Source organism: Thunnus thynnus, chromosome 11, assembly GCF_963924715.1.
Source record: "Thunnus thynnus chromosome 11, fThuThy2.1, whole genome shotgun sequence".
NCBI lineage: Eukaryota > Metazoa > Chordata > Actinopteri > Scombriformes > Scombridae > Thunnus > Thunnus thynnus.
The window spans coordinates 27,503,444-27,521,425 of record NC_089527.1 but is presented as its reverse complement, the minus strand read 5'-3'; the positions used below and the strand labels follow the sequence as shown (position 1 = coordinate 27,521,425).

Genomic DNA, 17,982 nt, shown 5'->3' with positions numbered 1-17,982 from the left:
TATTACTTTATTTTTAAAATATCATCCACCCTGCTTGCCTTACACCTACAAACAGGGCCTATTTTTAATTGTGTATTTTTATATGGGAGTTTGGTATCAACGTTAAGTCAGAGACTGTTCAGCGCCTTCAGTGAACACACCTCCAGTGTTTCAGAGCAGAGAATACTGTTTGTTTTTCCATGATTTTGAAACCTAATTAATATACTTGCTGATTTTTTTTTAATCATTCAAATTTGGCTGGGTGATTAATTACACATTTTACTGTGGTGTGACAAACTAAGAACACATTTATTATTGCTTTACATGGAATTTAATATACAGAACATAGAGGTGGTGGTTTTTGTATGTTTTAGCCCATTTACTAGATGTGATGCATCTATTACATGGTTTACATTATTGACAATTTTCCAAATAAACATAAGTGATAAGACAAATTTCCATTAGTCCTGTCAGCCAGGTTTCACTTCTTTGGCCTCAACTGATTAGATTGTGTTGGTGATGTGGCTCTGTTATGTCCACCATCATAAGAACATTTGTTTTGCAGTCTAAGGACAGGGATGATGCATATGGGTGTGAGGAGGATTGTGCTCCAAGGGCTGTCTTTTCTTTGTTTCTCTCTCCAAATATAAACAATGTTGTCACCTCAACGTCTCACCTATGGATGATAAAGAAGCACTTATAATGTCTGTCACCACTCAAACATATACCCGCCTCTGTCTATAGCTCCCCCCACCTCTTTCCCTTTACATGTTTTCCCCTCCCACTCTCTCTCGCTCTCTGTGAATGCCACAGGCCTCTCACCCCTCAGTCCAGATTTAGACCTCAACCTTTCCCAGACATTCAGACCCAGCTGGCTAAAGCTGCCCGGTAGAGCTCTTCCCTGTCCTTTGCGTCCAATTCCTGCTTCTTTCCTTCCTCTCCTCGTCTGCCCTTCTTCACCACGCCTGGACTCTATATTCAGTTCTTTATCTAATATGGTCGAAGAGCCTCCCAGATGTTTTGGTTGTACAGTGGGTTAAGGGTGTTCTAGTCTTTTGTTTTGATGCCCAGGGCCTCACCAATCGATCTGGTTCCAAAGAGGCAGACCTCCAGCTCCTCTTCCTCAGCCATGGAGCCTTTTGCAGAGGTAAGACACTCACTCCCACCCAGTTGGTTGATTTCACTGCCAATAAATTTTGTGGACAATGAACAATTATAACTGACATTTTATGTTGTAATTGAAATTTAACATAACTTATAGTGAAAGTTTAAATTACATGCAAAAAAGGTGGCTTCATTTGGTTAAATTTGACTTGTTCCTGATGTTGTGAAAACTTTTTTTTTCATACCACTCATGTAGCCAAATATACTGACATAGAAACATTTACATAAGTCATTATTTAGCTTGTTAAAGACCTAAGACATCAGGCAGTTGAAGTGCCTCATGTTAAGAAATAGACTTGCTCAGATTAAACTTTTTGTCATTGTGCGCCTGCTTTTTCCTTCTCTCTGGTGCCTCCAACCAACAGAGAAGTGCTAGTCGAGACACTTCACTTCCTGACCCAGGTTTCAAGCCCTGCTCACCATTACAGCTTTAGTGTCTCTGACCTGTTCAAGCCCGATGCAGATTTGACTCAGCTTATAGTTCAGGTTACATGTAGGATTTATTCACATATACAAGCATGCAGGTTGTGAAGTATGCGATGTGAAGTATGAGATGAAAAGATCTGCAATGTAAAAGTAGACAGTAGACAGTATTTTTTTTTTCTTTTTTTTTTTTTTTTATACAGCGTCTCAGTTACAAAGTCACATCCAAACACACACCAACACACATGATTTGGTAACCAACACAAACAGACACCCAGCAGAAGTGGACAGACCAACCCCTCTGAAAAAAGCAGAAAACAGAAGGCCAGTTGGGCCAAAATGTTACCATGGCGATGGATCAGGCACAATAACTTAAAGTAATTTTTCTCTGAAACGGCGAGACATAAAACTACAGTTTTAATTAGAATAGAAAAAACACTTTAGGCTTTCGAAATATTTGGCTCCCACTGGTTGTTGATATCGTTGAGAGAAAATAGTCATTACAGTACATGAAAAGGAGTTCTGGGAATCTGCACTCGATTGCTCTTCCTCAACGACCAGATGTGTGTCTCAGTAAACGGAAATTGAATTGCAAGAACTGAATTTGAATTCTGAGAACTGATTGTGATAGTACATAGAGATATGATTTTCAAATATAGTTTCAGACCAAATGAATACAATTTCAGTTTCAAGTTTATTTGAATTCAGTTCCAAACTAATAAATTCAATTTCAAATGATGCTATTCCTACAATACAAATTAAAATTATGTGATTCAAATTCAGTTTTTAAGGCAATTAATAAGGTTGAGCAATTCAAATTAAAATATAAATGATTCTAATTCAGTTTCTAGTGACATTAAACAAAGTGTGTGTGTGTTTGCAATGATACTGTTTCAGAGCCTCTGTTGACATCTCATGGCTTATTTTTATTTCATCACTTTTAATTATTCTGTTCAATCTCCTTTTAAAATTCCATCCTCCATAATATAGTTTTAATTTTTGCCTGTTTTGTCTGTATTTACTATTTTATTATATATATACAATATTATATACGCTGATATTGTAGTTTTATATTGACAATGTAGGTTTACTTATAGAAAAAAAAAAACAAGTTTAAAAATCTTGTATCTGTTAACCTATGTTAACAAAAAGTTCCTATAGGGGGGATTTATTAGCTGTTAAATTTCTGAAGATGGAAGTAATTCAGTAGCTTGACACTTAAACAGGGCCAGTGTTTAAACCTGGGGACAGTGTTTGGAAATGGTCTTTTTGATCCCTCTAAAGTGGCATCACGGCAGGTACATTACTATGTTGACAATGGACGGCTGATACTTCTACATGAACTTAGCATGTTGTGTTCTGTAGCTTGGATAACCTTAGCGAGATTCAGGTTGATGTAAGTAAAGTTGTGATCCACACAGAATGTTCTCACCTAACTTACTCTGCATCTGTCAGGTGTTTAATCTCAGAGCACTAAGGTCAAGTTTAATTTTAAGAATGTAAGGTCCAAACAGGGCTCACCATTACCGTTTGAAACCATGCCAGAGACATTTAAACACAAGTCACAGCATGGCTTTTAATCACTAGGTAAAAATAAGGAAATTGACCTGGGGATACTGTGATACTACTGAAACACAATCCTGATGAAGGCACTAGTTGTGGAAAGGTTGATCTTAAAACACATGGTACCCTCATGAGGCTAGACAAGTGGATGGTTATTTAAGGTCAACATATGGATGAAAATAATTTCAAGGTATGCACACTTGTGGTGCAGGAACATTTGCTACAAAGTGACAATGCAAGTATAACAGTTAATTGTAAATGTCCTTCTACAAAGAGAGGCCATCTATCTTATCTGTTTCATCCCATAAATCAACCCACGCTCATAATGTCAACCAGGCAACAGAGCAGCTGCCACTTCCTCCAGCTCTTTTTGGGAATCTGTGGAAGCATCCAAACATGCTGGAGGCTGTGGTCCCTCCAGGATACCACAAGCTTTTGTCAAGGTTTTCTAGTTGGTTCTTTTTAATATGGGACTATCAGAGGGATTTATGGGCTTTAGTATCTCCAACTAGTTGACATTTAGACTGACATCAATGAACACAGTTGTAATGGGAATGTCAGTGCAACAATAAAACTATGAAAGTCTTCTTCAGTTAATTTATCTCTACAGCCGTCCAAAGGCATCATGCAGCATCTGTACCGATTTAAAAATTGCTGCACACAGACACCACTCTACACCATCCAAATGACAATAATATTTTCCTACTGGGAAAAGCCATCTCCTCTCCATTTGGTGATCGAAAGGTATGAAACAAACATACCCGTGGGACACATGAATCATAAATATAATATTATATGACCTAATTGATACAGCATCAGAAAAAAATAAAACACTGTATGGGTCCTTATAACAGACAGCACGATACACCAAATATGACAATATGTAAACTACATAATTTGGAAATGTACTTTAGTCATCAAGACAACTACACTGGCATAACACAACTGTCGTGACAAGACCACACTTTGCCACTGTTAGTTAAAAACTTTTGAACTTAAGTATTTTGTTCATGCAGGAGAGGCTGTCTGAATCTGGTTCAAACTGTCTTGCTACAACAAATCAATACAGACGAAATACTACTGGACACTGTACAATATTATAGGAAACCACTTGGAAAGCTGTTCACGATAATTTAAAAGAAAAACATATATCGTGGGTGACAGGGACGGGGAATGCTGGTGCAACGTGACAGAAAGAAAAATCTTGCAACAGTACAAATATTCCCCAGCCACCTGGATACTTCCCACAGCTATGGAAATAAGTAATGTGACTTGCTGAGAGGATAATGGTTAATTACTTCACCCAACCCCACATAGTGCTGCTGAGCTTTCATGAACAAAAATAAAAACTCTGTTTAGAAACCTTTACGGTCTCTGTGTGCTGTCTGTTGAAATGGTGCTGTTGACACAGAGTTTTAATTATCTAAGTATCAAAGGAAGTCTCTAACCTCTGTCAATGACTGGGCTCAGACCTTCCAGATCTTTTGAAAGCACCTCCAGTGTTAGAAATTCCTCTAAGTGGCTACATTTCTTCAGTGTAGTCTCTTTAGTTGCTTTAAGGTTTTCCCTACCTGGCTTGTGTCTCTTCAACTTCCTCATTGACAGTTTGTCTTAATTGTACCTCTTCACTGACTCTAGTGTCAGTTGTGTCAAGCCAGCTCTGGATGCTTCTTCCCTCAACGCTGATGTCCATCAACAGGTTCTTGGATTACAGCCATGACATACGCTTGCGCACAGTTTACAGCTGCCCTTTCTACATGTCTCCATCTTCTGCCAGAATACAGAAGAGACTTGTTCAGCTGCAAGTGATAAATCACAGAGGACAAATGTTCCCAGCAAACCCACGGGGTACATCTGGCCTGTCCAGTCTAAATAAACAGACAAACAGCTGCAACAAGCTGTGACCTCTAGGCGATTTTGTCATCCACCAATAAAAACTTAAGAGTTTCATTAATGCCAAGTCCCTACTGTGTCTACCTGAAGTCATGGCTCCATTTTGCTTCTGTGCTGTCTCACTGAGAGTTGGATGAGAAGATCAATGTTGGTGTCATCTCTCTGTGTTCAGTACAGAGTTGGCCTAACTAACTTAGCACAAAAATACTGCTATCCTTGAAGATGAATTGCAACAACTCCAATGCTGTCATATTTACACAATGTATGAGTATCCAACACATGTATGAATAGAAAACACAACATTGTGGTTTGAGGAACTCCGTGACATCATGTAGATTCTAGGGATGTGCAGAAGGCCCTGTATTTGTATTTGTATCTGTATTTGTTGATGCAGCAAAATTATTTGTATTTGTATTCGAATAAAAGTGGAAAGAGGCTTAAAAATCCTGTTTTTGTTTTTATTACACTTTTAATTTTAGAAAATTAAAGTGTCACAATAAGTATTCATGAACAAACTACTTTATGAAGGAGGTCCCCACACCAGGTCTCCAAGTGGAGTCTCCCAGATCATAGACGACTGCACTGACTACTGAGCTAAAACTTTACTCATCACCTCATTCCAGACAGACCTCTACCTATTTATACACCCATAACACAGAGACAGCACACCGTGTAACGTGTAGGGAAGAACTTCAGAGGCAATTATTGCTTTGCACTTTTCATTTATTGCCTGTTTTTTACAACCTAACTTTGTGGAAAGGAGAAGGGGAAGAACAGATTATGGGGAGTCCCTTGGGAGCACTTGGCGTGTGTCAGTAGCTCAGCTTTACCTCTGAGGAACACCCCCAACGCCAGGAGTGATGTCCAAATTAGGAAATGTGTGTCATGTAGCAGGTGAATGTGACTCCCCTCGTTGAGACCTTCTGATAGATGTAATAGCAGAGCAGAGGAGAGAGAGATATGTATGCGATGTAACCGACCTGCGTGCTGGTATTAGACATGGTTTTTTTTCTTCCTGAAAACAAATCATTTTTAAAATATTTGTATGAAACAAATATTCATAAAAAACCCGCTATTTGTGCTTTGCCGAATAACGTATTTGTATTCGGGCACACCCCTAGTAGATTCTCAGGAGATTCTCCTTGTGACTCTTGGATTTAACAGTGGCTTGCTTGCTCTCTCACAAGATACAATGTGACATTATCTGAAACCAATATCTGTCAGATTCCAGTCATAAACAGACAGAGACACAACCACTCAAATATCAGATAGCTCTTTAAGGCCAACATGGAGCAAAGGACCTTCTTAGCTGCCAAATAGGGAGGGGTGTTAAGACCTCGAGGTCGTATGAACATTTTTTTTCAAGTATTTGTGTATGTGCTTTAATCGTCTCTGTGAATGTGGATCTCTCTCCCTCCCTCTGATGATCCTGCTGTGTGGTGCCTGTGTGTGATGGGCTGAAGGTGAGCTTGGCTGACTGAATGATTGTGAGTGTGTAGATTGTTCCAGGGAGCTGATTGGTTCCAGTCTCCAAGCTTGCAGTTTAAATGCCGGCTTCCCCCAGCTCCTGTGGGCTCTCCTCTCTCCATGTCCAACCAACCTGCCAGCCAAAATGTTTCTGTTTGAAATGTTGTATATAGATTTGCCAAATTGCTATAATAGCCTAGGTTCATTAGGGGTGGGCTACATTTTTGTTTGATCCTTTTTTCTCCTGTTTTTGTTAAGTAAGGAGTGAGGTTAGTGACTTGTCTTTTTTTTCCTTTTTGTTTGAATAGGTAATTTTAGGTTGCTCAGCTTCATTTCCCGTTTGTTTATTGTTTTGCTGTTAGCCCACCCTGAAGCTAGAAGATTTTAAAATAAACCTTTAAAGAGCTGCAAATCCTCTGTTGCTGGTGGTTTTTCGGAGCTGGAGAGAGGGGAGTCTCGTCTTTCATGTTGCACCAGGGTTCTTCCTAGGCCGGGTCACAACAGGGGGTCATTGCAGAGATGTGTGTGGAGAAAAAAAATTCAGTCTTGAAAGAGTAAACTCTGAGCCACCAGTAAACTCTTGATATACTTCCTCTCCCAGGTCCCCTTATTTGAGATGGACCAGGATGATGATGATGAGGATGTTCTCTCAATGCGAAGCAGAGGTAAAAAAAGAGAAGATTTTGTAGCTTTGTATGTACATGTATGTGTATTGTTTGGCATTATCTACTATTTCTGTGCTACTACGACTATTTCCACTAATCTGTAGGAATTACTGGCCAGGTATTCACAACTGCTTTGTGTTTACTGGCAGCAGTGAAAACAAAACTATGGCCTGATTAACTCAATTCTGAAAACCATGTGCTAAGGCCCATATCAAATACAAATTTATAATGATTGCTGAGAAAAATGTTATCCAGATATGGTTTTAAGATAATTTTATCTCTGTGTTTGTATTTTCTCTATTTGCAGGTGCCTGTTCATATGCTGTCATGCCCCCTGCAGGCTCAGACCCTGACGCATTAATTTACATGAACTTCATGAAGAGTCACTGCTGCTATGATGCCATCCCTACCAGCTCCAAACTGGTCATCTTTGACACGACACTGCAGGTGTGGGACACATACACACACACAAAACAAGAAGGTCACTGTGAGTTTTAGCATTCCCCAGTAATTTCTTTCTCAGAAATGCAGATAAACATGACTTTAGTGCCACTTAAACCTTTTTTCTTTACTTTTTTTTTTTTTTTTTTTTTTTACAGCAGAATGACTCACAGTTCTCAACAATCTGCAACAGTGAAAAAACTGCCTGACAAGTTTAAATTGTAATGAAAACTCTGTGTGTCTTTTTGTCAGGTGAAGAAGGCGTTCTTTGCCCTTGTGGCTAATGGTGTGAGGGCAGCACCACTATGGGACAACAAGCTTAAGTGTTTTGTGGGTGAGCCATGATGTATCTCTGTTTCTGTCTCTCTTGCATACATACATGTAGTGAACATTACAGGTGTTCAGTAAATGAATGAAGTGAGTGTATTCAATCATCACTGTCACTGACTGAATCAGTATCTTTTTGAATTTGAGCTCACCTCACAACAGCTCAGTCATGACATAGATACGTCATGTTACTTCCTGGTTCAAAGCTTACAGAAAGACGAGGAAACCACAATACAATCATGATGTGATAACTCCAGAAAGTTTCTGAGCTAATGACCTTACAGTACAGTATATCATCCTCTCAAAATTAGAGTGTTGGTGTTCTGTCTTGCAGCAAGGTGATGATACAAAGTCAGTTTTCTGGAATGGTTTTTCCATCTGTGTCTTTTTGTGTCAAATTACATTTAGATACAAAGTCAGTTTTCTGGAATGGTTTTTCCATCTGTGTCTTTTTGTGTCAAGCAGTCAGTCAGCGCTTGTTTTTATTCATATTGAAATATTTATCCTGGGTATTTTTTTCATCATTTTGGCCTTCATTTTTATCAGTTATAACATTTTATTCACCTGCTTCTTTGTAGACATTTTGGTCAGAGGGAGTCTGCCAGGCTCTGGACATGAAATACAAGCCAGTCAGTTTGCTATATTTAAACTAGTCCAATTTAACCCAGGGATCTAAATTGCTTATTTGAAAATTTAAAAAAAGATAACCCATTACAATCATCCCTGCCTAGCAGAGCTACTTCCTTGTTAATCTCCAGGATTATAAGAGAGGCATGGTGTCATCATGCCGGTGTTTGAAAATATCTCACTAATAGTCTTAGAATAGTCCCGCTCCACTCAAAAATATGTTTTTCTTCTTGTTCACTGTGCAGAATGATGTATGTGTAGAGTTTGACACTAGAAGCGGGTGGGTTTATGAGCAGGATTTGTGACATCACAACTAGTTTGGAAGCCATACCTGGTCCAATATTCAATTTACACAAGTGTGATGTGGAAACTCGAAGCCTCCAGTGCACAGTCACTGAGAATGGACTTTACAGTGAAGTAGGAGACATCTTGTGTCCAACAGTTAAACTTCTGAAATGAAAAATACAAGTTTGCATTTATAGAATACAGTACAAAAATTGAATATTTAAATCAGACAGTCTAATCAAAGAATACATAAACAAAATTAACAATGCAGCCAAGTATGCAGTGCCAACTTTTGGTACCTTGATACTCAGTGCTGTGAACACAAGAAGTATTGAGGTTCCATTTGTGCTAGAAGCTAATAGGTGTGTGACCTACATTGGGTCCCTCTCCATAGTTTTGAAGCGCAGCGCTGAGGATTCAGGTTTCCTTACTGTGGATAGGTGGTTTCAGATGATGTTGGCCCAGTTTGCATGCCAACATTTAGGGGAAAGCAGGTCAACTATGAGAAGTTTGTGTTGCATTACAAACACTGACACCTCACTGAATACGCAAAGCTGATCATCATGTCACTTAGGACTTATCTGTGATTATTTTCTGCTTGTAAGTAAATCTGCAGCAGAATCAGCACCGTTTCTATCCCCTTCTTAAGCTTTGCCAAAAAAAAGCATGTCAATCAGCCTGGATGAAGTGACTAAATGGGCCTCCCACAGCTTAAAACCAAACATTTAGTCTACTGCTACAGAGCCCCTCTAGTGACATACTGTATGTGGAAAACAAATTTGGTATTAATTAAGACATATGAGGATTTCTATTACGATTTATTTCACATTACAATTACAGTAATACAGTACCTAATAGAGGGCAATAGATGTGTTGCATAATCATGTTGCATACAAATGATTTCCCATGAAAACGAAGAGCAGGAATTTATGGAGGCAATATCACAGTGTGAAAATACTCTGCAACAAGTAAAAGTTCTTGCCTCAAATAAAGATAAAGTTTGACTTAAGTAAAAGTACAGAAATACTGTCAGCAAAATGTACTTCAAAGTATCAAAAGTGAAAGTACTCATCATGCAGAATGAACCTCTTCATTGTTATATTGCCATACATTATAATACTGGATTATTGTTTTTGATGCATCAATGTGAATTAAGTGTCTCTTGCTAAGAATTACTGCATAACTGCAAGTGTGTCTAGTATATCATTGTAATTGATTAAAGAAAATAAAATGAAATCAATTCAAACTTGTCCATATCAGCAAGCATATACTGTCGCTCCTAATGACACCTGTGCCAAATAGTCATCAATGAACAGCAGTCTCCCCATGGAGATAACAATCAGTGTGAAAATGCACATGTATGTTGTCTGAGTCCATAAAAAATACAAATGTGAAGTTTGTCTCTTAAAGGGAGAAGAAATTTTATCAGTAGCAAATGACAGTCTTGCGAATTTTAATTTGCCACTGATAATTCCATGTTTGATGTTTCCAATGTTCCTTTGTGTGTGTGTGTGTGTGTGTGTGTGTGTGTGTGTGTGTGTGTGTGTGTGTGTGTGTGTGTGTGTGCATGCGTGCGCAGGTATGCTGACCATCACTGACTTCATCAACATTCTCCATCGTTATTACAAGTCTCCTCTGGTGAGCTGTGCTCCTGACTTTTTGACATTTGTAGAAAATAAACACATAAGGCCTATATGTTTTTGCATGCCAGTTGTGTATGTGACAGACAATAAAGTTTCTTGAATCTTGGTGTTCAGTTGACACCCCAGTGCTGTCACGTCCAGTAATACAACAAAAAGCAGAAAATCAACAATGACAATTATCCTTGCAAAACTGTCTTAGAGATCAGACAGAAAGATGACTGCTGAGGCTGAGGATCTAATCAATGTTGTTTTGTATCTGAGATGAGTTGTTTTGTCTGCAGGTTCAGATCTATGAGCTGGAAGAACACAAGATAGAGACATGGAGAGGTCAGTACAACACAACAGTATATTTATATCATGCCAAAAGTGTTATCTTTCATATAATTTCATGTAGTTTGTGTTAATAACTTCTCTTTCTTGGCAGAGATCTATCTTGAGTACTCGACTAACAAACTGATCAGCATCACTCCTGACGACAGGTGAAGCCGGTCTTTGTGATAATTCATTAACATCAGGGTTGCAGTTACGCTTTATCTTTTTAAGCCATGTATACACTCCATTATAAAATACCATTGCAGTTGCTGTAATTTCAGTTTACAAAATATCTGTTATTAAAGGGCAGTATCTTTTTGTGTTGCCTTTTTTTCCTGTTTAATTAGGTGTGTCTGTGTCAGTCTAAATATCATATTCATATTAATGACTTGTACAATGTAAAGGGGCAGTTGCACTGACCTCAAACCAGCATTTACATCTGGAGCTCGTCGTAATCTAAACTGCAATCTTTTTCATGAGCTTCTAGTGCTGTTTGAAAGCAGTATTCCCACAGGAGAAAATATGGGAGCATTGTTACCTGATCAAGCCCATAATGTGTCTTGTTTTCCCTGTTAAACTCCTCAGGTGTGACTATAATAATCCTGATCATGAATTTTCTCATCCTTTCAGTCTCTTTGATGCCATCTACTCCCTGTTGAAGTATAAAATACACCGGCTGCCAGTCATTGACCCAGCATCAGGAAACGTCCTCCACATCCTAACTCACAAACGCATCCTCAAGTTCCTCCACATATTTGTAAGCTAACACTTCTCTGAAGGCTGTAGAGAATTTTCCAAAGCCAGAGCTGAGGCCTCTGCAAGGCTTTGTACATTTACTGATCATGCCCTCAATATCAAGTCAAATCCCTTCCACTGACTGTATGACAAAACATTTTTTGAATGAGATTCATTTCCTAAATCAATTTAAAATACAATAATTTGAAAACATATACAAAATTGGAGACCAGGCTCCATTTGTAGTCACTTGTAGTCATTTGTTGTCTCCTTTTACTATGATTTGATACATGTATATAGAAAACATGACTGAAAGTGCAATTGTTGGTCTATATAATTTCAATTCCATTCTTTTCTATTTTAATTCAAATTTTAGATCTTATGTACTTCTCTTCTCTTTTCTTCTCCTCCCTCTCTCCTCAGGGATCTATGATTCCTAAACCGAGGTTTCTGCAAAAGCGGATCAGCGAAGTGGGGATTGGTACCTTTAAACAGATTGCTACAGTCCAGGAATCAGCCTCTGTCTATGACGCTCTGACCATTTTTGTGGAGAGAAGAGTGTCAGCTCTGCCTGTAGTCAACGAGGAAGGTAGTCCATAATGATACTGACATTTAGTGGTTTAATTCTCTTGGGAAACAGGTCACTTTGTTAGTCTTTTCTGTCAGAATCACAGTTAATCAAATGGTGGGTTGAATTCTAAAATTCTTGTAAATTATGACACAATGTTTAAAAGCTGAACTATTTTAAAAGCAATTTGATTCCCAATTTAAACACACACAAGTTGACTATAACTCATGTCTGATCTCTAGGTAAAGTGGTGGCGCTGTACTCCAGGTTTGATGTCATTGTAAGTTCATGTCATACATCATGCACCACTACAACTATGCTAAATAATATAACTGTAAATTTCCATCTGCATGCTGAATCATTACTTTGTACTTTGTTGTTAATAGCAACAGGATGTTCAACTGAAACCAACTGCTGATGGCACAATAAGATTGTTTTCTCTTCTTTCTGTCTTGCAGAACCTCGCAGCCCAGAAAAACTACAACAACTTGAACATGACGATGCGGGAGGCCATTGACTCCAGAGCCTGCTCAATGGAGGGAGTTCTGAAGTGTTACCCTTATGAAACACTAGAGACCATCATCGACCGCATTGCTAAGGCTGAGGTAAAACACATGTACTATCATATCTTTAATTGTAACCTCCAGATATGGACTGATTTAGTCAAGTTTCCAACCAAATTACTTTTTTTTAGTATACGGTACCGGTAAAAAGTTCGGATACAATTTCACATTCCCTTGAATGAGATCATACTGAACACTCACTGAAAGTTTCAGACTATTATAATGCCACAGTGATCCCACATAGTTTGAATTCCCTCTTGCTTTTGTTTTTTCTTTATTTCCTTTCCTTTCCTTTTTTATTTCCCTCTTTCTCACCTCCTTTATGTGGTCCAAGTTGTCAGTGAGGATTCATTTTAATCTGACTATAGATGCACTATCATACAGTAAAGCTGAAATTATAATTTCCGCATCCACGAGTCAGCAAGGGTCCACATGACGTGAATTTCATCATCAGAGCAAGTACACATAGGCTCTGTGTGGACATCCATATACCTGCAATTTGTTGTGTCTGCGGGGACCTGTCCGCACTAGTCCGCACGGTCGCGACACTGTCTTCCTGTAGACGGTGATCTACTTCGCATGTGTGGAACATGTCCTCCAAGCGGACCCCAGAAGGTAGTATAAACAGACCAACTACCCGGCCGTGGTGTCCGCAGTTGTCCGTGTATGCGTTCGCTCGGAGTATAAATGAAGCTTAATGGCCAAATCCTGTCTCATTTCCCTGTAGGTGCATCGTTTGGTGTTGGTTGACAGTGATGATACGGTGGGAGGGATTGTCTCTCTGTCTGATCTCCTACAAGCCCTGGTCCTCACTCCTGCAGGTATTGATGCACTCTACTCCTAACTCCACCCCTTCCATCCATCCCTTGCTTTCCTTCTAAGTCCCCCTGGTTATCCACCCATCCACCTATCCAACTCCTCATCCTTGAGGCTTCTAGTTGCTTCTGGTGATCCACACTCCTTCTCCTCCTGTAACGGCTCCTACCAACCAAACTCTTCTTCCTTCAACTTTTTATCATCATGAAAGCAACAAGTGTCCTTCTTTCCCTGGTATCACCATCTATCAAAGTTGAACCTCTGCCAATTCCCTTCCTCTCTGAAGCCTCCTATCCAGAAGATCCTATCCACCTTGTACTCATACTGAGCATAATTGCCCTCATTAAACACACCACACCCTTCAGGGATTCTTCTGAAGCCTCCTGCTCCTCAAAGATCAACCTCTGAAGTATTTTCTTAAACCATTTGCTGTGATCAACTAACCATCTCCTATAAAATCGTCTGCTCCTACAAAATCAACCAATCGCTTCACCTGGAACCTTGTGCACTGACCAACATCCTTAAACATCCCTCTAACATCTGTAATCTCAAACTAAATAAACCATGCTCCCCTAATCTGCTCTGATACCTCCTTCTCCTGCTAAATCAACAAAAACCTACTTCTCCCCTTTGAAAATCAAGCAGCCACCTCCAGTGAAACTTCACCAAAACTCTGAATGGTCCTCTGAAACCCATTACCTTTGCCATTTAATTCTTAATCTTCCACTCCACCTTCAACATCTGTCAGTTGCCCCCACCAAAATCCTGTGATCCGATCAAAAAACCAAGCAAATCTTCTGAAATCTCATCAGAATATCCCACCAATCAGCCCTTGTCTTCTACATTCTACGAAGTCAGTCAACAACCCTCCACACCTTCTCCCAAATGTCCCTCACTCATCAATCAGCCAGCGACTTCAGGCTGCAGTTCCACCATGCCACCAGCACCTCTTAGCCACTCCCCAGCCCCATACATTGCAGGTAGGAAGCCCTAGTGCCGGTGGCTGCCTGTCTGAGCTTGCATCTTTACTTTTTCTTTATGCCACAAGGTCTTACTGCTGCCCGTTGTAGTCCCTCTGTAAATCCTCCAAAAGGATAATATGAGGGGGAACTGGTACCCATGCAATTAAGGCATCTATCATGCACAGTTTTAGCAAAAACAACAACAAAAAAAAACAAATAAGGAAAATTAAGAAAACAAAATTGTTGTCAATGCCTTGTTAAGAACTTCATAGTTTATCCATATAACAATAATATAATGTAATACTTACACTGTCCTGTAATGTTCAAATTAAACTATTATATCTCAAAGCAAATACCATCAAGTTGCTAAAATGCTGTGATTTTGATTACAACGTGGTACCATTCCCACCCATCTCTGGAGGGACATGTTATCTGTTACCAGATCATCACATTAATGATATGAGTGGAAACCAAACACCTATACCCATCATTAATGTGATGGTTAAATAAAATCATTGTTAGTAGTGAGCATGTGAAAGAAAGTTGAATCTGATTCCTCCTAACCTGACACGTCAGATGGTTTGTTACACAGAACCATCTGAGAAGTCATCCTTGCCAACTGTTTGGAAAAGGGCAGGCACTTTCAAAAACTACTTGGCAGGTGATTGGATGAACCATCTGTCTGTCACTGTCAATCACCGTCTTACCTTACAATGCAGCTGGATCACAAGATCACACAAGAACCCTAATAGGACACTGATTGGTCCGAATCACCAGTGGTTCGGACACAAGCACAGAACTTGAAGCCTGACAAGATGGATTCTTGCATGATCTCGAGATGTTGTGATCTTGCGAATCCAGCTGCCTCACAAGGTAAGGTGTCATTCCTCCATGACACCCTCCTTTTTCATTTGATGATTTGTGTCAAAATTGAATCAACAGTGTCAACATTTAAGTGGTTTGTGTTTTGAAAGTGCTGTATTCAGTTTGGTTGATTTATTTGCAGCCGTCCTGTCTAGCTATCTGGATGTTATTGAAATAGGCCTCTTCTAGCCTGACATGTCAGAGTATCAGACCTCTCCACCACTGACTTGTACTGGCTTCCTGGTTTGATTGTTTTTTTATGTTCTGCTATATTTAAAATAAATAAAAATGAAAAAGCGGTTCAAAGTTGATTTTTAACACTGGAAAACAGAAGCTGAGAAAAAAATCTCACCATAATGTCCAATTAGTTTTTCCTCTCTTTTTATTTGATATTTTTCTGTCCTAGAAAGGTGCTATATAAATAAATTTTACTTACTGCTGGAGCTTTCAATCATATTACATGATCTTCATCAGCAGACTGAGTTTGCCCAGTTGTCATGGAGTAATAGATGTTCAAAAGTTCTTTTTTGTGTATGTTTATGGGGACTTCTTGTTCATATTTGCTTAAAAATGACAACTGGGCATCTGCTGATGAAGATCATGTTATGTGATCAAAAGCCCAACAACAGCTACTAAATGGACCTTGTGGTGAGTTTTCCCAAATGAAGAAGTGAATTGACATGTTAGGCTGAAGACCTCATAAACCAAGTCTGCGTCTTCATTTTAGACCTTTGTCAGCATGTCATTATGCTGCGTTTACATCATACCAGATTTACTTTAAATTCAAACAGCCATGTTGGAGAAACTGTAATTTCCCACTTGGTTTCACAAGTCCTCCAGTGATGATTACATTCTCTTCTTGCAGTCACTGAACTGGTTCATCAGTGAATATGTTATGACCAAAAAGACATGCCACCAGTAACTGATTTCCAAAACCCATCCACCCAGGCTACATGACACTGTATTTTTCCACCCAGGAAAAATACAGTGTCACCCAGTTTTTCAGGTTCTTCTGATATGATGTGAACATGAAATTGAGTTTCAGCCTTGATAAAACTGTCTATGGAATTAGACTGTGTGCTTGAGTGCTTGTCTTCTGTCTCAAAAAACTATCAAATAAATTAATAGATTAAACATTTAGTGCTGTGAATAAGTACAAAGTGAAGATTGTGTTTCTTCACTGTGAAAAAAGATTATATGGCAGCACCGGAATTTTCACCTCTTTTTCTAGAAAAAGTTTGCCAACAGTTATGTTCTGGTAAAATACATAACTTTGGTAAAATTTGGGTAATTTCAACACTGGTTAGATCTTGTTTTAGCAACACTGTTGTCACAAAGTAAAAGCCCTGTTTCAGAATAAATTCTTATTAATTTTTTCATTTCATCTTTTCAGATATTTATGAGAGATCATGCTTGCAAGACCAAAGAAAACAAAGTGGAGACTCCCGTAAAACAAGACTATGAGATTACAGAGAAAACTAGAAGTTAGTAGCAGGTTTGTGGCCACCATCTTAAGTCTCAGTCCAGAAGGGAGTGAGAGTGGAAATACCTTCACCCTCCTCCATGAGTACCAATAATGTGCCCTTTAGCAAGACACTTTATTCCCAAGTGAAGCTGCTCAGTGGACGCCAACAGAAGACTGGTTGTGGTGGGAAACTGAACTGTATCATGGGTGTGGCTGGAAACACCATGAAACTGATTATGCACACCCAGAGACTTTTAAAGGAACTTTGATTGACATGACGCAACAAAATTATTTCCTGTAAAATGTCATGTAATTTTTGTTTGTACTTCATTTTCTTGTCTTAGATTCAATACAAATCATATGGTCACTCATATATTGAAAATAATGAATTCTGGAATTCAGATGCCATTTTTGTAAATGCACTTATGTTCCAGTTACTGTGTAAAACAATAAATATTTGCCCTGTTTTCAGTCATATGAGGAGTGTATTTGGCTTCAAAACCCACAGTTTCTTTTTAGGCTACTGCATCTCCACTTTAAAGTGGAAGTTAGTGGTGGTAAGTTAGTCACAACCGTAGATACATAAAGTTGTTGATAGCAACCAATAGACTAGAAAATGTTATTTGTCTCTGCCCTCCAAAACAACCCATACAGCAAAATAATTCATATTAATTATTAAAACAATCCTAGCTGACAGGATGTAGAGTTTGAGGTTTTAAGAGGTCACTTGTCAGATTCTGTAGTTTTTCTGGACTTTCTTATATTTACAGTTTCACTGTGACTTCTCATATCTTCAAGTATAGAAACTAATTTACATTCTATGTTTAATTGGAATTAGAGTTGGAGCCAAAGTGGAGATACCTTGAATTTGAAAGTCATACACCAAATGAAAACATATTAAAATGGAATTCACATTTGAGATAAAAAATAACTTAATTGCAGATATTGTAATTGGAGATTCCATAATGGTGCCACTACTTGTGGCAAACAACATATTTTCATTCTTACTTCATTTTAATCAATATGTGATTAAAATATGAACATTTAGTTTGGTGAGAATTGAAGTTGAGCAGGCTGATGCACCAGCTGAGCTTAAGTTTGATTGAAAGTTTGCATGTAAAGTCAACACTCAGGTGAGTGCTTTTCAATAAACTCACCACTTTGTTTAGTTGCACCATCTCTACTTACATTACAATGTAACTAAGTCGTCCCTTATCAAA

General features: G+C 38.7%; 1 protein-coding gene across 2 annotated transcripts; it reads left to right on the top strand.

The window, feature by feature from the left end:
* The first annotated feature begins 784 nt into the window (after positions 1-784).
* On the top strand, positions 785-17,237 carry prkag3b (protein kinase, AMP-activated, gamma 3b non-catalytic subunit). 2 transcript variants are annotated; one of them, XR_010930676.1, is made up of 13 exons: positions 785-1,126; positions 7,091-7,154; positions 7,462-7,601; positions 7,848-7,929; positions 10,414-10,472; positions 10,759-10,804; positions 10,902-10,956; positions 11,420-11,546; positions 11,948-12,113; positions 12,335-12,372; positions 12,551-12,697; positions 13,383-14,451; positions 16,691-17,237. XR_010930676.1 is itself a non-coding variant. In XM_067604258.1 (13 exons), exons 1-13 carry the CDS (start codon positions 1,043-1,045, stop codon positions 16,759-16,761), a joined length of 1,173 nt encoding a protein of 390 aa, XP_067460359.1. In that variant the 5' UTR covers positions 785-1,042; the 3' UTR covers positions 16,762-17,237. The 2 variants fall into 2 exon arrangements, 1 of the variants encoding a protein (XP_067460359.1); XM_067604258.1 differs by having other exon boundaries at positions 13,383-13,476.
* Positions 17,238-17,982: the final 745 nt, after the last annotated feature.

Excerpts from the sequence above, each read along its gene's own strand:
- prkag3b (XM_067604258.1), top strand. The coding sequence starts at position 1,043 with ATGCCCAGGGCCTCACCAATCGATCTGGTTCCAAAGAGGCAGACCTCC. Across the intron at positions 12,698-13,382 it reads ACCGCATTGCTAAGGCTGAG|GTGCATCGTTTGGTGTTGGT; the intron begins GTAAAACACATG and ends ATTTCCCTGTAG. Across the intron at positions 13,477-16,690 it reads CCTGGTCCTCACTCCTGCAG|ATATTTATGAGAGATCATGC; the intron begins GTATTGATGCAC and ends TCATCTTTTCAG.